At 43.2% G+C, this 23,707-nt stretch overlaps 1 protein-coding gene across 1 annotated transcript in view; it reads left to right on the plus strand.

Annotated features, from left to right (window-relative positions):
- The first annotated feature begins 4,284 nt into the window (after positions 1–4,284).
- LOC120408556 (WD40 repeat-containing protein SMU1-like) overlaps positions 4,285–23,707 on the plus strand; it is a 34,948-nt gene continuing 15,525 nt past the window's right edge. Inside the window, 7 exon segments of the mRNA XM_039545636.1 lie at positions 4,285–4,433; positions 5,464–5,674; positions 6,256–6,408; positions 7,132–7,242; positions 10,349–10,477; positions 12,190–12,309; positions 14,724–14,840. Of these exon segments, the coding sequence (XP_039401570.1) occupies positions 4,408–4,433; positions 5,464–5,674; positions 6,256–6,408; positions 7,132–7,242; positions 10,349–10,477; positions 12,190–12,309; positions 14,724–14,840 (867 nt within the window). The 5' untranslated portion in view covers positions 4,285–4,407.

The following is a 23,707-nucleotide window of genomic DNA, read 5'->3' on the forward strand; positions in this document are numbered from 1 at the left end:
ACATAAGAATGGCTGTACTGGGTCAGACCAATGGTCCATCTAGCCCAGTATCCTGTCTGCCGACAGTGGCCAATGCCAGGTGCCCCAGAGGGAGTGAACCTAACAGGCAATGATCAAGTGATCTCTCTCCTGCCATCCATCTGCACCCTCTGACAAACAGAGGCTAGGGACACCATTCCATACCCATCCTGGCTAATAGCCATTAATAGACTTAACCTCCATGAATTTATCCAGTTCTCTTTTAAATTTATCCAGTTCTCTTTTAAACCCTGATATTCTATAGTCTATGATTCTATGACATGGGCAGCAGCTGTGTGCTGATTGATCTGCAAGTGGCCCACGGGCCACAGGTTGAGAACCACTGTGCTACCCCTAAGGACTTCCAATGCTGTGTTCCTCCACTTGAATACTAAATCTGACTCTGTTTTGAAAACACTGTTTGGGAGTCACTGCTAGTACTGGCTGGGCTGCATTAGTCCTGAAGAGTGTACAAGTCTCTACTGGGAGTCCATCTCAGTTGCAACAAAGAATCCTGTGGCACCTTATAGACTAACAGACGTTCTGCAGCATGAGCTTTCGTGGGTGAATACCCACTTCTTCAGATGCAAGACTTGTATTCACCCACGAAAGCTCATGCTGCAGAACGTCTGTTAGTCTATAAGGTGCCACAGGATTCTTTGTTGCTTTTACAGATCCAGACTAACACGGCTACCCCTCTGATACTTGACATCTCAGTTGCGTTCACTGAACACAGCTCATGATGTGAAGCAGAAGTGCAGAATCCCAGAGCTGGTGAGCTGGTGTGGCCTGCTCTGAAGGAAGAGTAAGACCCCCCTGGGGGCCTGGCACACAAAAGGGGTCCCTTCAAGAAACTGTTTAAAAGCTGGTGTGTAGCAGAGATCCTGTGGTTCCTTGACACCCCAGCACAAAGGAGCACAAAGTAGGAGTTACCATCTTGATCTGTTTCAGAGTGGTAGCCATGTTAATCTGTATCAGCAAAAACAACAAGAAGGCCTTGTGGCACCTTAGAGACTAACATTTATTTGGGCATACGCTTTTGTGGGCTAAAACCCACTTCATCAGATCCATGGAGTGGAAAATACAGAGGCAGGTATAAATACACAGCACATGAAAAGATGGTTGTTGCCTTACCAAGTGCGGGGTCAGTGCTAACGAGCCAATTCAATTAAGGTGGAAGTGGGCTATTCTCAACAGTTGACAAGAAGGGGTGAATACCAAGGGAGGAAGAATCACTTTTGTAGTGCTAATGAGGCCAGTGTAATAAAGGTGGCCCATTTCAAACAGCTGACAAGAAGATGTGAGTATCAGCAGGGGGGGAATTATTTTTTGTAGTGACCCATCCACTCCCAGTCTTTATTCAGGCCTAATTTGATGGTGTCCAGTTTGCAAATTAATTCCAGTTCTGCAGTTTCTCATTGGAGTCTGTTTTTGAAGTTTTTTTGTTAAAGAATTGCCACTTTTAAGTCTATTGTTGAGTGTCCAGGGAGATTGAAGTGTTCTCCTACTGATTTTTGAATGTTATTATTCTTGATGTCTGATTTGTGTTCATTTATTCTTCTGCATAGAGACTGTCTGGTTTGGCCAATGTACATGGCAGAGGGGCATTGCTGGCACATGATGGTGTCACCTAGTGACAGAGGGTGTGGTAAAAGCTAATGTACTCAATGATTTTTTTGCCTCTGCCTTCACAAACAAGATCAGCTCCCAGACTGCTGCACTGGGCAGCACAGTATGGGGAGAAGGTGACCAGCCCTCTGTGGAGAAAGAAGTGGTTCAGGACTATTTAGAAAAACTGGACGAGCACAAGTCCATGGGGCCAGATGCGCTGCATCCGAGGGTGCTAAAGGAGTTGGCGGATGTGATTGCAGAGCCATTGGCCATTATCTTTGAAAACTCATGGTGAACGGGGGAGGTCCCGGATGACTGGAAAAAGGCTACTATAGTGCCCATCTTTAAAAAAGAGAAGAAGGAGGATCCAGGGAATTACAGGCCAGTCAGTCTCACCTCAGTCCCTGGATAAATCATGGAGCAGATCCTCCAGGAATCAATTCTGAAGCACTTAGAGGAGAGGAAAGTGATCAGGAACAGTCAGCATGGATTCACCAAGGGCAAGTCATGCCTGACTAACATAATTGCCTTCTATGAGGCGATAACTGGGTCTGTGGATGAGGGGAAAGCAGTGGACATGTTATTCCTTGACTTTAGCAAAGCTCTTGATACGGTCTCCCACAGTATTCTTGCCAACAAGTTAAAGAAGTATGGGCTGGATCAATGGACTATAAGGTGGATAGAAAGCTGGCTAGATTGTTGGGCTCAACGGGTAGTGATCAACGGTTCCATGTCTAGTTCGCAGCCGGTTTCAAGCGGAGTGCCCCAAGGGTCGGTTTTGTTCAATATCTTCATTAATGATCTGGAGGATGGCGTGGACTGCACTCTCAGCAAGTTTGCAGATGACACTAAAGTGGGAGGAGTGGTAGGGATAGGATACAGAGGGACCTAGACAAATCAGAGGACTGGGCCAAAAGCAACCTGATGAAGTTCAACAAGGACAAGTGCAGAGTCCTGCATTTAGGACGGAAGAATCCCATGCACTGCTACAGACTAGGGAACGAGTGGCTGGGCAGCAGTTCTGCAGAAAAGGACCTAGGGGTTACAGTGGACGAGAAGCTGGATATGAGTCGACAGTGTGCCCTTGTTGCCAAGAAGGCTAACGGCATTTTGGGCTGTATAAGTAGGGGTATTGCCAGCAGATCGATGGAAGTGATCATTCCCCTCTATTCGACATTGGTGAGGCCTCATCTGGAGTATTGTGCCCAGTTTTAGGTCCCACACTACAAGAAGGATGTGGAAAAATTGGAAAGAGTCCAGCGGAGGGCAACAAAAATGATTAGGGAACTGGAGCACATGACTTATGAGGTGAAGCTGAGGGAACTGGGATTGTTTAGTCTGCAGAAGAGAAGAATGAGGGGGGATTTGATAGCTGCTTTCAACTACCTGAAAGGGGGTTCCAAAGAGGATGGATCTAGACTGTTCTCAGTGGTAGAAGATGACAGAACAAGGAGCAATGGTCTCAAGTTGCAGTGGGGGAGGTTTAGGTTGGACATTAGGAAAAACTTTTTCAGTAGGAGGGTGGTGAAGCACTGGAATGGGTTACTTAGGGAGGTGGTGGAATCTCCATCCTTAGAGGTTTTTACAGTCAGGCTTGACAAAGCCCTGGCTGGGATGATTTAGTTGGGAATTGGTCCTGCTTTGAGCAGGGGGTTGGACTAAAAGACCTCCTGAGGTCCCTTCCCACCCTGATATTCTATGATGCTATGGCATATATCACATTGGTAGATGTGCAGGTGAATGAGCCCCTGATGATGTGGCTGATGTGGTTAGGTCCTATGATGGCATCCCTTGAATAGATTTGCTGGCAGAGTTGGCAATGGGGGTCTGTTGCAGGGATTGACTCCAATGAGAAACTGCAGAACTGGAATTAATTTGCAAATTGGACACCATCAAAGTAGGCCTGAATAAAGACTGGGAGTGGTTGGGTCACTACCCTTCTTGTCAAGTGTTGAGAATAGGCCCCTTCCACCTTGATTGAATTGGTCTCGTTAGCACTGACCCCCCCCCCCCCCTTGAAAAGGCAAGGCGCAGCTTTTCATGTGCTGTGTATTTATAGCACCCTACTGTATTTTCCACTGTATGCATCTGATGGAGTGGGTTCGAGCCCACGAAAGCTTATGCCCAAATAAATGTGTTGGTCTCTAAGGTGCCCCAAGGCCGCCTGGCTGTTTCAGCTCGCCCTGTCCCGTTCACAAGCACTTTGCACGAGCCAGCCAGGACACACCAGCAGGGCGGCCCGGGGAGAGGCGAGCGGGTGCCCCTCGTCCCCTCGCGGGCTCTCAGGCAAGCCGGGCGGTGGCGGGCCCTGCCCCAGGCCAGTCCCGCACGAACTCTCGCCTTGCCGCGCCCCTTTGCCTGGCGGCTCACGGGGGCTCGGGACGCGCTCGGCCGGTCACGTGAGGGGGCCCATTAGTTTTCTTTTTGTCTTTACCTCAGATTTAAATGTTTAATAGTCGCTGGTTGCGGTGTGTTGGGTTTTTTTTTTAATTTCCCGTTGCCGACCGTGATTGGGTAACGCTCTCACTGTGCGCATGCGCAGTGAGGAGACCGCCGGTCGGGCGCACATTGCACGGCACTGACTGCATCTGCCTTTTGCGCATGCGTAATGCGCACACAGCGGGACAGCGCGCTCCGCCTGGCCTCTGTTTTGCGCATGCGTGCTGAGCAGTGAGTGACTCGGTCCTGGCCCACCCACGGAAGTGGGGCTGCGCGAGGCCGGAAGTGGCGCCTGTTGTTCTGTCCGGTGGGAGCTGAGGGGATCCTGGGCGGTCCAAGATGTCGATAGAAATCGAGTCCTCGGAGTGAGAGCGGAGCTGGGGGGTGACCCGGGGGTCCCGGGTTGGGGGGGGGCCGCGGCCCTGGTCCTGGTTGGGGGTGGCCGCGGCCTGTTCCCGGGGGGTCCCGGGTTGGGGGGTGGCCGCGGACCTGTTCCCGGGTTGGGGGGTGGCCGCGGACCTGTTCCCGGGGGGTCCCGGGTTGGGGGGTGGCCGCGGCCCTGTTCCTGGTTGGGGGTGGGTGGCCCTGTTCCCGGGGTCCCAGGTTGGGGGTGGCCGCAGCCCTGTTCCCGGGGGTCCCAGGTTGGGGGTGGCCGCGGCCCTGTTCCTGGGTTGGGGGTGGCCGCGGCCCTGTTCCCGGGGTCCTGGTTGGGGGTGGCCGCGGCCCTGTTCCTGGTTGGGGGTGGCCGCGGCCCTGTTCCCAGGTTGGGGTGGCCGCGGCCCTGTTCCCAGGTTGGGGGTGGCTGCGGCCCTGTTCCTGGTTGGGGGTGGCCGCGGCCCTGTTCCCAGGTTGGGGGTGGCCGCGGCCCTGTTCCCAGGTTGGGGGTGGCCGCGCCCTGTTCCCAGGTTGGGGGTGGCCGCGGCCCTGTTCCCAGGGGTCCAGGTTGGGGGTGGCCGCGGCCTGTTCCCAGGTCCTGGGGGTGGCCGCGCCCTGTTCCTGGGTTGGGGGTGGCCGCGGCCTGTTCCCGGGTTGGGGGGTGGCCGCGGACCTGTTCCCGGTTGGGGTGGCCGCGACCTGTTCCCGGTTGGGGGTGGCCGCCCTGTTCCCGGGTTGGGGGTGGCGCCCTGTTCCCGGTTGGGGTGGCCGCGCCCTGTTCCCGGGTTGGGGTGGCCCGAGCCCGTCCGTTCCTGGGTTGGTGCGAAAGGTGGTTCCGGCCCTGTTCCCGTTCCCAGGGGTTCCTGGGTTGCGGGGGGTGGCCGCGGCCCCGTTCCTGGTCAGGGGGTGTGATTCTGGGCCCGTGCCTGGGGGGGTATCGGGTTGGGGGGTGACCCTGCGCCTGTTCCCCGAGGCCTGTTTGATCCTGAGCCCTGTCTGTCCCCGTGGCTCCCCCCGCAGTGTGATCCGGCTCATCATGCAGTACCTGAAGGAGAACAGCCTTCACCGTGCACTGGCCACCCTCCAGGAGGAGACCACCGTGTCCCTCAACACTGTGGACAGCATTGAGAGCTTCGTGGCTGATATCAACAGTGGGCACTGGGACACAGTGCTGCAGGCCATACAGTCCCTCAAGCTGCCGGACAAGACCCTGATCGACCTCTATGAACAGGTGGATGTGTCACCAACACAGTACCAGCCACACATCCTATTGTGCATTTATGGTCACCACTCTGCTGCCATTAACCACAAACTGAAAGCGATCAGAATGTCACAAGGAAAAATCATAGGCTGGTTTTGGGCCAGAATGCTTGTTGTGCACCATTGGATGAGTGCTACTAAGGGAAAAACTAGGGTTGTGGGGAAGAAACAAACTGCCCATCTAATTGTCAAGATCTTTCTTCCCCCTGTGATGTACTGCTCAAATCTTAAAAGCATTGGTTTGTAGAATTACTTTATAGATAGGAAGTTCAGCTTTGGACGGGTGTCAAATACATACCTTCAGCATCAATAGTGAACAAATGATCCTTGACGTTTGAGGTGGAAAATATTTCTTGCATCTATATATAAAATACTGTCTCCATTTTTAAAAACAAATTTATTCAAAGCAAGGAGAAACAGTTTGTGAAGAATTTATTTTTTAGATCATATTCACGCTTTGCAGTAGTAAATACTATCCCGTTGTTTAACTGTTAACATAAGAGTTGTATTTTATCTTGTGGATACTAACCATATTTCTTTATGTTACTCCAGGTTGTTCTTGAATTAATAGAGCTCCGTGAGCTGGGTGCTGCCAGATCCCTCCTAAGGCAAACTGACCCAATGATCATGTTAAAACAGACTCAGCCAGAGAGATACATTCACCTTGAGAATCTCCTGGCTAGGTCCTACTTTGACCCTCGTGAGGTAAGTTGTATTTGTGGAATTTTTTTTTTTTTAAAGTTATAGTTATATGACTTGGAGAATTTGTAATTAGTGTAACTGTTTTGCACAGCACACTTATTAATGAAAAGTTTACTCTGTTTGTATTTTTTCCCTTCCTGTTTTTTCTGTGTAAGCCATCTCCATCTCTCAAACTCTGTATTTGTGATTTCAGTATTGTTGTTTTTATTCTGTTATGATACTGCAGTTTTTAATGTTTTTTTGCCATTTTTATTAAGCACTTCATGAATACATACTTTTTTAAGATTCACAAGTGGTTAAACACTGGATTGAGACTCTGGCAATCATGGTCCAGTTTTCATTTCTGCCACATCCTTCTGGTGTGATCTTGGGCAAGTCACCTAACCCCTCTGTGCCTTATTTTCCCATCTTTAAATAGTTGGAAACAATACTTGTCCACTCCTGTAGCTCTGAAGATGCTTTATATATAAAAAAGTTATAAAATTGCCAGGTATTGTCTATAATATATTTGTTTTAGACTGGGTTTGTTTAAATCTAAACTTAATCCCTTTATTCAGGTGTGTTTTGCATCTAGAATTTTCTTTGGCTACTCAAATTGTCTTTTTTTTATTTATTTGCTTGGCTCCTTAAACACTTGTTGTCATATCTTATTTTTAGTCAAAGTGACATTGGTCTATGACAAAATTCATGCAGGAAATGATAATTTCACATGTATCTTCTTCGTAGGCATACCCAGATGGCAGCAGCAAAGAGAAACGGAGAGCTGCTATTGCACAAGCTTTAGCTGGAGAAGTCAGTGTAGTACCTCCATCGCGTCTTATGGCATTGTTGGGGCAGGTAATTTTTGAAGAAAATATATTTAATAACTATACCAATTTGTTTCTAGACTTTTAATGTACAAGACTGAAATTTGGGTGGCCTATTCCTAAGCTTTGCCACAGTAGAACCACATTCATCTTACACTTTATAAATAGCAGACGCAAATAAGTCTCTTCCCTCTTCACATCAACATTTTTTCACTAGGAGGGTGATGAAGCACTGGAATGGGTTACCTAGGGAGATGGTGGAATCTCCTTCCTTAGAGGATTTTTAAGGTCAGGCTTGTCAAAGCCCTGGCTGGGATGATTTAGTTGGGGATTGGTCCTGCTTTGAGCAGGGGGTTGGACTAGATGACCTCTTGAGGTCCCTTCCAACCCTGAGATTCTATGATTCTATTTAATAACTATAGTAAGAGGTCATGTTCCTAAAATTGATGTTTGTAGTTTAAGGGTTTTTTTTTTTTGTTTGTTTTTTATAAAATAGGTTGCAAAATACTTACTGGTATTAATAGATGATAATAAATCTAAAATAAACTATTCAAATAAATTATATTTCATGAGATTTTGTCCCTACTTTTTAAATTGATTATTTGTTTTCAAAACTCAGTGACTTGCAATGAACTCCCTGGTGAGTGTGAACTAATAAAGTTGTACTGTAACTTTTTTCATTGCTTAAACTTTAAATAAAGTAAATTAAAGAAAGAAATCTTGGAATCATTGTAAATAGTTCTCTGAAAATATCCATTCAATGTGCAGTGGCAGTCAATAAAGCTAACAGAATATTAGGCATCATTAGCAAAGGGATAGATAATAAGACTGAAAATATCACAATGCCTCTATATAAATCCATGGTATGCCCCCATCTTGATTACTGTGTGCAGATCTGGTCACTCCATCTCAAAAAAGGTATATTGGAAATGGAAAAGGTACAGAGAAGGGCAAAAAAGTGATTAGGGGTATGGAACAGTTTCTGTATGAAAAGAGATTAATAAGACTGGGACTTTTCAGCTTGGAAAAGAGACAACTAAGAGGGGGTATGATAGAGGTCTATAAAATCTTAACTGGTGTGGAGAAAGTGAATAAGGAAATGTTATTTACTTCTTCACATAACACAAAAACTAGGGGTCATCCAATGAAATTAATAGGAAGCAGGTTTAAAACAAACAAAAGAAAGTACAGTAACTCCTCACTGAACGTCGTCCCAGTTAACCTTGCTTCATTGTTACATCGCTGATCAATTAGAGAACATGTTGATTTAAAGTTATGCCAGTGCTCCCTTATAACGTTGTTTGGCAGCCGCCTGCTTTGTCCACTGCTTGCAGAAAGAGCAGCCCATTGGAGCTAACTGGTGGGGGCTTGGAACCAGAGTGGACCAGCAGCCCACACATCAGCTCCCCTAAGTTCCCTGTGTGGCAGCTGCCCTGCAGACTATCCCCGAGCAGTTCAGATATCCTTCCCCCCAGTGCCGTGTGCTGCTCCTGCCCTCTGCCTTGGAGCTGCTCCCAGAAGCTTTTTTCTTGCAGTGCAAGGGGTCGGGGGGAAGAGGGGTGCTAATGTCAGGGTGTCCTGCTCCTGTACCCTATCTCTGTAGAGCGGGGGGACAGGACAGGACAGGGCTCAGGATGGAGGGAGCTTGCTGGCAGCAGCTGCTGTCTTAACTTGCTTAAAAAGGCAGTGTACTCAGAGTGCGGTCAGCGTACTTAAAGGGGCAATGAGTGTCTCTCTCTGTCTCACACACCTGGTGTGTGTGTCTCTCTCTCTCACATACATGCGCGCACACACCCTGGCACTTTGGAAAGTGGAGGGAGTGGTGTGCTCCAGTGAGATAGTATGGGTTCATCATCACACTGCCATGCTGTGTCTCCTCCCTCCATTTCTGCTGCTTTGTATAGTGTGAGGCTACATTAGCAACAATGTGTTTAAACCTTGATGGTTCAGCCGAGTGCTAGTTCATCACTTAGCAGTGAGGCATTCCCTGGGAAATATCCCACCCCTGACTCCACCACCTCAACCAAACTTCACAAGCATCATTGCTTTAAGTTGTTTGTTTAAAACTTATACTCTGTGTGTGTATGTGTGTACGTACATATATATAGAGAGAGAGAGTGTCTTGTCTGGAGAAAATTTTTTCCCTGGAATATGCCCCCTCTCCCGTCATTTACATTAATTCTTATGGGGAAATTAGAGTTGTGTAACATTGTTTTGCTTAAAGTAGCATTTTTCAAGAACATAACTACATTGTTAAGTGAGGAGTTACAGTACTACTTCACACAATGCCCAGTCATCTGTGGAACTCCTTGCCAGAGGATGTTGTGAAAGCCAAAACTATAATAGGGTTAAAAAAAGAACTAGATAAGTTCATGGAGAATAGGTCCATCAATGGCTACTAGCCAGGATGGTCAGGGATGCAACACCATGTTCTGAGTGTCTCTAGCCTCTGTGTGCCAGAAATTGGGAGTGGATTACAGGGGATGGATTGCCTGTTCTGTTCATTCCCTCTGAAGCACCTGGTATTGGCCACTGTTGGAAGACAGGATAGTGTGTTAGATGGACCACTGGTCAGACCCATGTGGGCGTTCTTATGTTCTCATATATATTGATTTGAAATAAGTATTATGTCCTGTGTTGGGAAAATGATGATTCTACTGTAGTGGCTGTGTAAATTTTATTCTTCTGTCTGTTCACAAAAGCACTATCAAAGAAAGGTCCTTTACTTTTATATGTAAATAATTCTTTGCCAGCTCATTCAGAACTAACTACTAAATGTGTACAACTTCATATTTATCTCATCCTTTGTAAATAAAGTACTGAAAGGAAAACAATTAGGGAGGGCCTGCAGCTATTCTCACTTGCTAGGAACACTTGAAAATAACAAAGATATGCTCAAACCTTTGCATTGGTTTCCAGAGTTCTGGCAACAGCATTGCTTTGAGTAACTAATCTGAAAAATCTTGGAGTGGCCACTCAGTTCAAAAGTAGAAGTGCTAAGTTTATTGAAGATTTCTAGGAAAAGCTTGCTATACTGAGGAATTTGGTGTAACACAGCCCCTCCTCAGAGGATTACACTGACTGAGCTTACTTCATGAAAAGGATCTCTAACTATAATCATTTTGGCTTCTCATAAGGCACTGAAATGGCAGCAGCACCAGGGACTGCTTCCTCCAGGGATGACAATTGATTTGTTCAGAGGTAAAGCAGCCGTGAAAGATGTAGAAGAAGAAAAGTTCCCCACACAGCTGAGCAGACATATTAAGGTAGAATTCTACTAACTTTTTTCTGTATAATGCTTGGTGTAGTACTTGCTATAGTTACCTTAAGCCAAGACTTTCGTTTTAACTCCCAGTCTTCACATGCTCATAGCTTTTTGAAAATTTATCCTTTTTACTTAAATGTTTCCATGCCTGGTCTTGGCCCAGAAGTACATTTTTGGAAGGTTTGATGAAAACTCCAGTTAAGGGTGGGGGAATGCTAATTACATTTCAGGAAACTATAGATGGTTTTTCCAATTTTAGCTGGTTTTGAATTTTAAAGCTGTTGTGTTCTGGTTGATTAAGGCTCTCATCTACAGGAAAAAAAAATTCTTAAAAATTTGGTTTTGTGCATGCATGTTAGTAACGTCCATTAATCATGGGAACTTTGATACTAAGTGCAGCACTAAATTAATATAGTTGTAACTAATGTCTTTGTAGAAAGCTTTCAGCAACAACAAAAAAAAGCTTTTCATACAGATTTCAATACATCAACAAATTCTGCTCTGAAATTTCTGTGCTCCTGCAAAGCTTGATTTACAGCAGACAGCTTTTCTGTTGTGGAGTTTCCAGGGTTTATAGGTGAACTCCATAAGCCCAGTAGTTCCTGTTCATGCTCAGTAGCTCTGCCAGTTTTCAGAACAAGCAGCTTGCAGAGATAATAAACAGAAAATGTGGTTTACAGGGGTGTCTGTGTCAGTGACCTGGATGTAAGCAGTCATGTCTAGTGGTTGGAGCAGGAATCCATACCCAGAAATCAGAACCCAGGGTCAGAGGCTAAACTGAGGATCAGAATCCAGGCAGGAGCAGGATTAGGAATAAGCAGGTGCAGGAGCTACTGCAGCCCTGGGCAGATGCTTAGAGCAGCTGGCGAACTGCTACTGCTGCTGTGCTTAAGAGCCAGTCTGCTGACTTTGGCTACACCACCTGGTTGGTAGGAAATCAGGCAGCCTACTATAGGCAAGCTGCGTTCGTTAGGTTGCCTGGAAACTGGCTCTGCTGCTTGCTTGTGTTGGTATATTTCTACCAGCCACTAAATCCACTTATTTGTAATTGCTAGAATGAATCAAAATTTTCATCAAACTTTTTTGACAAAAATTGCTTTTTCAATCGTAATGAACATATTGTTGTGGAAAAAAATAATTTTGGTTCAAATTTTGTATTATGACAAATTTTGAAATGAAAAATTTTGTTACACTTCTGAGGAGGAGAAAACCTTTTTCACTCTTGTACTTCTCTACCCCCTTTTTTCTAATAGGGGGTGGGAGGGGAAGTGAAAAGTGGCTTTTTCTCTCTGAATTTTTTTCATGTAACAAATAGCAATTCAAACAAAACAATTTTTATTTCTTTTGATTTTTTTTTCAGCTGTATTAGTTAAGGTTAGTTATGTTTGTTAAATAGACATTGTAAAGGTCTCAATTGACATCCATGATTGCAAAAATTAATGAAAGCTAACCTGACTATTTTTGAAAGCATAGGCTGGCATAGAAGTAAAGCAGCTGCATAAATAATTATTGATCAAAAAGGAGTAGTTGTGTTTTTTTGTTTTGGTTTGGTTTAGTAGGCAGCCCAGTAGAGCTGGCAGCTGTTTTCCACCACTAACTTCAAATAAATTAACCTTTAGCCCTGGAATATATCATATACTGGCACCAGTTAACTTGATTTAAAATTAAACTGACCTCATATTAAAATCCTATTTTTATTTCATTTGAAAACAGTTTGGCCAGAAGTCACACGTGGAATGTGCTAGGTTTTCTCCAGATGGTCAATATCTGGTAACAGGCTCTGTGGATGGATTCATTGAAGTGTGGAATTTCACTACTGGAAAGATCAGGAAGGTAAATTAGTTCTGGATTCATTTACTGGGAAATGAATTGATTGGTGGTTAGAGTACATTTTTCAACTCTGAAACCAGGTTTCAAATCCAGATGAATCTAACTAAAATGAGTTTGGAGAGGAAGGCTTGTCCCAGGTGCTGACCTGGGAGGTGCAGATATAGGATCAGTTCTGTGCTCTGCCACAGACACCCCGTGTGACCTTGGACAAGTCACTTAATCTCTCTGTGCCTTAGTTCCTCATCTGTAAAATGGGAATAAAAGCACTGCCCTACATCACAGAGGTATTTGAGGATGAGAATATTAAATTGTGAAGTGCTCAGATACTATGGTAAAGGGGGCCATATAACGTACTCTTAATAGACATATATAAAAATAATAATTGCAAAACCACTACATGGTTTCTTGTAGTTAGCAGACTCATCTGGAGAAATACTTGGGGTATGAGCTGCTAAGGAGACTAACCAGTTGCCAGAGCGATCAGTCCTATAGGCTGGTGCCATTGATTGAACAGAGCTGAGCATGTAAGATTGAAAACTGAGGCATGAGTCCACCCAATTCTTGCTTTTATTTATGAATTTTAAAAAAGAACTATTGTCACTTATAGTTTCTGGTCATATACATATGACATAATAAAACAGATAGGATGGAGCAGATAGGGGTCCAAGTTATCAAGTTCTGGGGTACCAGGAAGCTTTCCTTCTGAGTTTCTGGATTTGGGCCCTTGTTCATTTGGTTTTTGATACCTTCCCATAATTCATATTCATTAGCTTTCATCCAATCAACATTAAGATAATGCTTATATAACCCATACACTACACATACGCAGGCTTCAATTTATCTAATGTTTGCTGTCCCCTCTTTTTTCGTGTCTTCATGTCACCTGATACTTTTTCCCAAAATAGGGACTTTTTAGCATTATGTTTTGTATATTTTATTGTACCAATGAACTTTCTCTTATGTACGTCCTCCAATATGATACATTCCATGAACAAAACATCACCTTTGTCTTGTCAGCTGTAAGCCTCATTTAAGCAAGTCTACATAAGAGAGAAATTGGAAGACAACACTCTTGTCAAGTAAAGACTAGGCAGAAGCCTTAGCATAAGTATTACTGTAGCCTATCCAAACTCATTCACTATACATAGTTTAATATTAATAATTTATGATTAATACAATATAGCCCTTATTTTTGCCATTTAGCAATTTTTCATCTTTGGATATCATAGTTCACAACATGTGTATCATCCTAAATTATTCATTAACATAACCTTTATTTTTGTTATTTGAGTAGGATAGCTATGGAGAACGACATGTCCTGCTATCAGAATGTTCTTATCTTTTTCAAACTTGGATTTCCAGGGGACTTTTTGCTCAAAGTTTAGCACCACACTTTTAAATCATTAAAAAGCCTTGTCAGTAATTTTGTCTGTTGCATTTTGAGGTGCTTTATTCAGTATAGGGCCTAGGTTTGTGTTTGGTCCTCAATACTCCTCCCTGTGACACTCTTGGAAATGCAGTATTCTCAAGGGTGTCACTTATTTTACATGATGGGCTAGAGTGCACATTTCAATGCTTGGGGTTTTTTTCTGTCTTTTTTGCCAGTCTTAAATATATTCTGTATTTTGTAACACATTAGAAGCAATGAGGTAACTATTAACACTTTCATCTGAAGAAGTGGGTTTTTCACCCACAAAAGTTTATTCCCAAATAAATCTGTTAGTCTTTAAGGTGCCACCAGACTCCTCGTTTTTGTGGATGCAGACTAACATGGCTACCCCTCTGATACTTATTAACACTTGTATACATAACAATATTTTAAAACTAAATGCTACAACCAGGTGATACCCAAATGTGTTTGTTTGATCCCATCATCTGATTGATTTTAATATTTGTTTTATGTGATTATTTGCTGTGTTTTAATTTTTTTATATGAACTAAATGCTTTGTATTTTGTGGTGAAGAAGAATTTAGGTATATATTTAATTTAGCAATAGGTACTGTAAAGTTAGGAAGCAGCCTCAGAACCAAAGCTTGGTTGACTTGTTATTACTACTGGTTCAACAAATTTGGGTATAGGTATGATTTTGACTGATTCAATCATAGTTTTGAATTTAGAAGTAAAACATCTGTTGGGCTGATTAATTGGGGATTCTTTCCCTCCATAATTGTATTTTAGTTATTATGTGACCTCACAGTATTCTCCATTCCCCACATATGTGGCACAGGTTTGTTGTTCAAATTGCAGGTGCCAGATGGAATGTGGCCTGTTCAATGTTCATGAACATAATATGCCACTTACAGTTATGAGCTGTATTCTTCCATGAATTGATAGCAATTAGCTATTGCTGTTTAGTTTTAGTTCTCTTTTATCCTCCATTATTGTGACTGACATATCTTTTTGCTGTTTCATTTAGGATCTGAAATACCAAGCACAAGATAACTTTATGATGATGGATGATGCAGTTCTGTGCATGTGTTTCAGTAGAGACACAGAAATGTTAGCAACTGGAGCACAAGATGGGAAGATCAAGGTACAAGTTTTAGGACATAGAAACTGTTAGGAAGTGCAGAAAGATTAGGCTAAATCAAATGTACACATTGCACCCTTTAAATTTGAGGAGTGTGAGGTGGAAGAAGGGCTAACACTCAGTTCCTATGGTTAATTTCCCCATGCACTGAAAACAAATTTCTTGCTATAATTTCATATTCTCCAGTCTTAAAGTTGGCCTATAAAGGTACTCTTTAACACACTTTTGGATTATAGTATTGTGCCTGTCTTGAGAAAGGAATTGATTTTACACTCAGGGAATTGTGGGTTTCATGCCCTGTGATCTTGTTACACAAGGCGGCTAAATATATAATTATACAAGCTAGTGGTCTTTAAAGATTCACTTGTCTTGCTAGTTTGGGAAATTCTTCAAATCATATCCTCTAGAAAAGGAGATGTGTATGCATGACTTGCATAAGGCATTTAGTATGTGCAGTGCATTCTGTATGGTAGCCTCAGATATGAACAAGTGTAATGTCTCTATTTGTGTATCTAACACTCTGGCTTTGAGATGCTCCCACTGTGACCCTCTAGAACAGTGATTCTCAATCTGACACATCTGGGGAGTTGCCATCTGGATGGGGTGCAAGCTCACTCCTGGAAGACTTGTGTCATGTTTCAGGTCAACTGCACCTCTGTTTGTTCTCTATGGTTCACCAAGGGCACCCACTTTCAAGGTTCTGGCTCCCTAGCTGTCACTTTTTTGGGTGGAGATGTGTGTCTTACTCCTTCCTGAGCTTGGAATTTTCAGGCTGCACAGGTCCCTGTCTACACTGAATTTTCCAGCAAGTCAGACTCTCTAAGCAGGCCTACTTTTCTTTCTCCTCATAGGCTGTAACAGTGTAATTGTCCATAGTTATAAAGTACCACACAGCTCTTCCCAAGTAAGCACACTTATTCCAAAGGTGAAAGCATTACTGGGAAAACGTACTAAAACAGTAAAAGTCACCACAACGCCAACAAGGTAGGAGTCAGTCCTTCACTACCCACCAAGGGGTTTTACTGTGGTTACCAGTTCCTAACTGTCTTGGCTCAGAACAAGCACCCTCATGAATAAATCAGCCCATCCTTTTTTGGCTGGGGTCTTTGATCTAGAGATTTTGGGAGCAGGTAATCAGTAGCCAATGGAAAAGGCTGAGGCTTTGCATAACTGGTTTGGAGGGGTACATTTGCATTCACCTTCTCCTAGATATTTCCTAGGAAACCCACTTAACCAAAAATGTATTTTTATCTGGCACATTCTTTAAACAAGTCCTTTGAAGCTGATACCACTTCCCGGTGTTTACATTAGTCATGTCTGCCCACAGAGAGGTTCCATACAATCCCACAATAATACATGGACATCTGCATTTTGAATACAATGAACTCCAGTGATACTTGAACTTGATTTAAAACGGTTTAACTTAATTCAGTGAGGGTTGTGCAGGACATTGCAGTGTCTGTCACAACTTGTATTCTAGTCTTTCTTCAGTTTATTTCATGAGTTTCCTCCCACCCCAGGTCTCGCTCTCTCAATGTGTTAATTAGCAAAACAGTTTAGAGTGTCATAAGTAGTTGGGATCCAACATTTAGGTTGTGTGTTAACTTAGGAAAACGACAACCTAATGTGAATGTTTTTGTGACGTTTGTTAAATGGCAGGGAAAGCAGATGGTTGGTTGTATGCCCTGCAGCATTTGAAACCCTGCCATAGCAGAGCATACTGTTAATGCATGAGTACCCGAAAGTAACTAGAAACACAAATGAAATTAGCCTGTCTTCATTGTCTTAATATGAATAGTCCGAAATGTAAACAGCATAAATGATGGAAAACAGAACTCATCTGTTAATCAGTGTTAACGCAAATGAGGGGTTTTGAGTGACATTTAACCTCTAAAGGGAAAAGAAAGGATAGCTCCAAGGCGAACATTTATTTTTTGTTCCAAATCAGTGGCCTGTTGTTCCTTTCTGGAGGAGGAGGGGGTGGAAAGTCTTTTACAGCTTTAGGCCAGGCAGCCCTCTGCCCTAGTAGCAACCCCATTGCTGACAGGTGCAATCCTTCTTGTATGGCTAATGTCCTGATAGGAGTGCTATGGCCATCAGTGTTCCGCACCAGGAAGAGCTGCCAGGACAGATGAGTTCAGGCATCCCTAAAACCAAACCCAGATAATCTAGTCTCAAGTAGGAAACAGCTCCTACTTTGGAGATCAGCTTGATGGCATGTCACGCATACAAGGGAAGGGGAAACTGATGTGGAATAGATAAGAACATAAGAACGGCCATACTGGGTCAGACCAAAGATCCCTCTAGCCCAGTATCCTGTCTTCCGACAGTGGCCAATGCCAGGTGCTTCAGAAGGAATGAACAGAACAGACAATTATCAAGTGATCCATCCCCTGTTGCCCATTCCCAGGTTTGGGCAAACAGAGGCTAGTGACACCTGTATATTTGTACTGCATTCTCTTCTTGATGCCTTCTCTGCAATGCACTGAGCCTCTCATATGGTTGTGAGCACTAGGCCGTTCATTCCTGTTCAAATCATTGGGAGTTACATGCACACATGAGTTAAGGATGTACCCCAATGAGAATGGGCCCTCCCTAGCCTCTTGTCACTCTTGTCCACATGCTTGTTGACCACCTCTACTAATTCTAGTAGATTGGTGAGGCGTGATTTCTCTTTACAAAAACCATGTTGTCTCTTCCCCAACAAATCATGTTCATGAATGAACTTCAAAAAGATCTCACAAAACTAAGTGATTGGGCAACAAAATGGCAAATGAAATTTAATGTGGATAAATGTAAAGTAATGCACATTGGAAAAAATAACCCCAACTATACATACAACATGATGGGGGCTAATTTAGCTACAACGAGTCAGGAAAAAGATCTTGGAGTTATCGTGGATAGTTCTCTGAAGATGTCCACGCAGTGTGCAGAGGCGGTCAAAAAAGCAAACAGGATGTTAGGAATCATTAAAAAGGGGATAGAGAATAAGACTGAGAATATCTTATTGCCCTTATATAAATCCATGGTACGCCCACATCTAGAATACTGTGTACAGATGTGGTCTCCTCACCTCAAAAATGATATTCTAGCACTAGAAAAGGTTCAGAAAAGAGCAACTAAAATGATTAGGGGTTTAGAGAAGGTCCCATATGAGGAAAGATTAAAGAGGCTAGGACTCTTCCGTTTGGAAAAGAGAAGACTAAGGGGGGACATGATAGAGGTATATAAAATCATGAGTGATGTTGAGAAAGTGGATAAGGAAAAGTTATTTACTTATTCACATAATACAAGAACTAGGGGTCACCAAATGAAATTAATAGGCAGCAGGTTTAAAACAAATAAAAGGAAGTTCTTCTTCACGCAGCGCACAGTCAACTTGTGGAACTCCTTACCTGAGGAGGTTGTGAAGGCTAGGACTATAACAATGTTTAAAAGGGGACTGGATAAATTCATGGTGGCTAAGTCCATAAATGGCTATTAGCCAGGATGGGTAAGAATGGTGTCCCTAGCCTCTGTTCGTCAGAGGATGGAGATGGATGGCAGGAGAGAGATCATTTGATCATTGCCTGTTAGGTTCACTCCCTCAGGGGCACCTGGCATTGGCCACTGTCGGTAGACAGATACTGGGCTAGATGGACCTTTGGTCTGACCCGGTACGGCCTTTCTTATGTTCTTATGTTCTTATCTGTGTCGGACAATTCTGTTCTTTACTATAGTTTCAACCAATTTGCCTGGTACTAAAGTGAGGCTTACAGGCCTGTGATTGCCGGGATCACCTGTGGAGCCTTTTTTAAAAATTGGCATCACCTTAGCTATTGTCCAGTCATCTGGTACAGAAGCTTATTTCAATGATAGATTACGTACTGCAGTTAGATGTTTGTAGGGGAAAGTCATAGTTGCTGGGTTGATTGGAATCTTTCAGATCAGCCAGTCACTTTCAAAGGAGAGTTGTGGTGAAGATATTGGTAGTCTGGGTTGAATCACTGCAATGGACAGTAGCTACCTATGTGATGAGCCTGCAAACTAACATCCCCATTTCTATTTTCAGTGACACCCCCTCTCCCCCCCAGTAGTTCTGTTTTAACATGGCTTTAAATTAAAGTTGGCGTATTGGAAGGGTTTGACTTAAACACAGAAAGCCGAAGGCATTGAAATTTAAGGCTTGACACTGAGGGGGGGGGGGAGGGCAGAAGTGGGTGGCTAAACTATCTCCTGAACCACATGTAGGTCACCTGCCATCCTTAGTCTGGCCTGTCTCTATACAGGGTTCTCTGTCCAGCACTTTGATTTCCCCAAATGGTACCATATGTAGGAGTAGCAGAACTGAAGATGGTAGTTTGGGGCTAATTGAACCCCTGTGTGGGTTCAGGTGAGAATCTGTTACTTACATAATCTGCCAAATCAGCCTCGAGGTTAAATACTCCCCATAAACTTTTAGCTTATTTGAAATCCTTTGCTTTGTCTAGCACAGCCGAAACAACTCCGCCCTCCCTTCTGTTGCTGAGCAGGACTGGAACAAGCAGATAGCCAGCCTACATGCATTCCCCATTAGGATGCATGTTGAATAATACATAAACTGTGTTATGAAGCAATTAGGGCTGCTGCTGGTATACCTGATAGAAAACCACAAAAAGAAGGCAGTGAAAAGTTAAGCCACCTAACAGTGTAGACCCTTTATTCCTCCACTCACAGGCACCAGAGTGGGTTTGAGTTAAATCATTATTTAAATCACTAGTCAGGAAGACTCGATTTAATCATGGTTTTCTACATAAAAGTGCATTTGTGTTGGTTGTTATAACCTTAATACATAGTCTTCACAACTCAGAGATAGATATAGGTTTCATTTTTAGCAGGTACATACTATACATTTTTAAACAGGGATTTATTTTTAAAACTTTTCAGATTAGTTTTACAGCTGTATCAGGAAATGAATGATTGTTTGGTTTTCATTTACCAAAGATAATTGAAGCAGATATTTTATGAAGCCATTGGGAGGTGAACGATCTCCAGTTCAACAGGTTAATCATTAATATTTGGAGGATTTTCTTGCCATGCTGTATTGGAGGAGATCACCAGACAGACATTTAAATTGTTTTATTTAACTAAAACAACCAAGGCTTTGGAGCTGTGCTCCGGCTCCAGGCAAAAACCTGCAGCTCCACTGCTCCGGAGCTGCTTAACGCTCCAGCTCCAGGCTCTACTCCAAAGCCCTGAAAACAACAGTGTTAAGTATTCTGGATTTTTTTTCTTTAATAGCAAACATATAATATTTTAACAAAACAAACATATGTCTTTCACTTCTCACATTTCTCTCCAGATTTCTCCTTGTTCAAATTCATTCCATCCCCAATTCTATTCACTGAACTTTTTGAAACTTTGCACTTTTAGAGAGAGGTAAGGGATTGACTCTGTACACAAATTTGCAAAGGGACAATAGGGTTGAGGTCTGTTATTTCTCACCTCTCTATATTTATTTATTTATTTATTTAAAAACCATTTTTGCTGTTAACAAGCCTGTTATCTCTGGAGACACAAATCCACAGTTTGGGAACTGCAAAACTAAGCATCTCTGATGGTATCTTCTAGACTGAGCACTGAGTCCCATTGGGTAGATAGAAAGATTAACCTCAATAATCTATACAGAAGCCTGTGGAACCCCATAAGATTGGGTCCCTAATCCATGGACTACTGGAACTCATTTACAAAACTTTTCTTAAACATTACACGAATATATTGTCTCATGCTATAGCCAGCCAGTCAAGCAGCGGCATAGACAGCTGCAGCGGCACAGGAGCCAGCAAACAGAGCTGTAAACGGGAGTTTCAGTGGGAGTTCTGTTGGAGGAGAAGGTTTTTGTATTTTGTGTATTGTATTTTGTAGTTATATATGTGGAGGCTGGTAGGAGCAGTGTGCTGGGAGAGAAGCTGAGCCCTGATTGGACTTGCAGCCAGAGGGAACAGGGGATAGATCGGAGAATCGCACCATCACCAGGAAAAGGCAGGTCTACGTGATTGGGGATTCCTTACTGAGAAGAATATACAGGCCTGTAACTAGAGCTGATCCGGAGAACAGAAGGGGTGTGCTGTCTGCCAGGTGCTAAGATACAGGATGTGGACCTGAGGCTGAAAAGGATCCTAACGGGAGTGGGAAAGAATCCACTGATTGTCCTTCAGGTGGGAATGAATGATACGGCTAGATTCTCGCTGGAACGTATCAAGGGAGACTATGCCAGACTGGGGAAGATGCTTAAGGAAATCAAGGCTCAGGTGATCTTCCGTGGGATTCTGCCTGTTCCTAGAGAAGGGCAACAAAGGTGTGACAAGATTATGGTGATCAACAGATAGCTCAGGCAGTGGTGCTATAAGGATGGGCTTTAGGATATATGGCCACTGGGAAGCATTCATGGACAGAGGACTGTTCTCTCGGGATGGACTTCACCTGAGTAAGTAGGGAAATAGACTTCTAGGATGGAGGCTGGCACAACTGATTAAGAGAGCTTTAAACTAGGAATTTTGGGGAGATGGTTGGGAGATGTCCAGGTAATCTCCACGCCGGAATTTAACATTGAGAGGGAGGAAAACAAAATAAGAAAGATTACAGCCGTGGGCAGGAGAATGGACATAAGGAGGAAGGATAGTGTAGATATCAGTCTTATAAGAGATGTGGTGGTAGAATGTCTGTGCCTAATCAGGTAGAGAATGACAGTGAGGCCAAATGGCAAAAATTAAGATGTTTGTACACTAATGCAAGGAGCCTACGTAACAAAATGGAGGAACTAGAGCTACTGGTGCAAGAAGTGAAACCGGATATTATAGGGATAACAAAAACATGGTGGAATAGTAGTCATGACTGGAGTACAGGTATTGAAGGCTATGAGCTGTTTAGGAAAGACAGAAATAAAGGCAAAGGTGTTGGAGTAGCATTGTATGTCAATGATGAGATAGACTGTAAAGAAATAAGAAGTGATGGAATAGATAAGACAGAGTCTATCTGGGCAAAAATCACATTGGGAGAGAAAGCTACTAGAGCCTCCCCTGAGATAGTGCTTGGAGTGTGCTACAGACCGCCGGGATCTGATTTGATTATGGATAAAGACCTCTTTAATATTTTTAATTAAGTAAACACTAATGGGAATTGTGTGATCATGGGAGACTTTAACTTCTCAGATATAGACTGGAGAACAAGTGCTAGTAATAATAATAGGGCTCAGATTTTTCTGGATGTGATAGCTGATGGATTCCTTCACCAAGTAGTTGCTGAACCAACAAGAGGGGATGCCATTTTAGATTTGGTTTTAGTGAGTAGTGAGGACCTCATAGAAGACATGGTTGTAGGGGACAACCTTGGTTCGAGTGATCATGAGCTAATTCAGTTCAAACTAGATGGAAGGATAAACAAAAATAGATCTGGGACTAGGGTTTTTGATTTCAGAAGGGCTAACTTGAAAGAATTAAGGAAATTAGTTAGAGAAGTGGATTGGACTGAAGAACTTGTGGGTCTAAACGTGGAGGAGGCCTGGAATTACTTCAAGTCAAAGTTGCAGAAACTATCAGAAGCCTGCATCCCAAGAAAGGTTTAAAAATTCATAGGCGGGAGTTGTAGACCAAGCTCAATGAGCAGTTGTCTCAGAGAAGTGATTAAGAAAAAGCAGAAAGCCTACAAAGAGTGGGAGAGGGGAGGGATTAGCAAGGAAAGCTACCTTATTGAGGTCAGAACATGTAGGGATGAAGTGAGAAAGGCCAAAAGCCATGTAGAGTTGGACCTTGCAAAGGGAATTAAAACCAATAGTAAAAGGTTCTATAGCCATATAAATGAGAAGAAAACAAAGAAAGAAGAAGTGGGACCGCTAAACACTGAGGATGGAGTGGGGGTTAAGGATAATCTAGGCATGGACCAATATCTAAACAAATACTTTGCCTCAGTCTTTAATGAGGCTAATGAGGAACTTAGGGATAATAGTAGGATGACAAATGGGAATGAGGATATGGAGGTAGATATTACCACATCTGAGGTAGAAGCCAAACTCGAACAGCTTAATGGGACTAAATCAGGGGGCCCAGATAATCTTCATCCAAGAATATTAAAGGAACTGGCACATGAAATTGCAAGCCCATTAGCAAGCATTTTTAATGAATCAGTAAACTCAGGGGTTGTACCGTACGATTGGAGAATTGCTAACATAGTTCCTATTTTTAAGAAAGGGGAAAAAAGTGATCCAAGTAACTATAGGCCTGTTAGTTTGACATCTGTAGTATGCAAGGTCTTGGAAAAATTTTTTAAGGAGAAAGTAGTTAAGGACATTGAGGTCAGTGGTAATTGGGACAAAATACAACATGGTTTTACAAAAGGTAGATCGTGCAAAACCAGTCTAATCTCCTTCTTTGAGAAGGTAACATTTTTTAGACAAAGGAAACGCAGTGGATCTAATTTACCTCGCTTTCAGTAAGGCATTTGATACAGTTCTACATGGGGAGTTATTAGTTAAATTGGAAAAGATGGAGATCAATATGAAAATTGAAAGGTGGATAAGGAACTGGTTAAAGGGGAGACTACAATGGGTCATACTGAAAGGTGAACTGTCAGGCTGGAAGGAGGTTACTAGTGGAGTTCCTCAGGGGTCAGTTTTGGGACCAATTTTATTTAATCTTTTTATTACTGACCTTGGCACAAAAAGCGAGAATGTGCTAATAAAATTTGCGGATGACACAAAGCTGGGAGGTATTGCTAACACAGAGAAGGGCCGGGATGTCATACAGGAAGATCTGGATGACCTTGTAAACTGGAGTAATAGTAATAGGATGAAATTTAATAGTGAAAAGTGCAAGATCATGCATTTAGGGATTAATAACAAGAAATTTGGTTATAAA

This window comes from Mauremys reevesii, linkage group 6 (genome assembly GCF_016161935.1).
Source record: "Mauremys reevesii isolate NIE-2019 linkage group 6, ASM1616193v1, whole genome shotgun sequence".
NCBI classification, from domain to species: domain Eukaryota; kingdom Metazoa; phylum Chordata; order Testudines; family Geoemydidae; genus Mauremys; species Mauremys reevesii.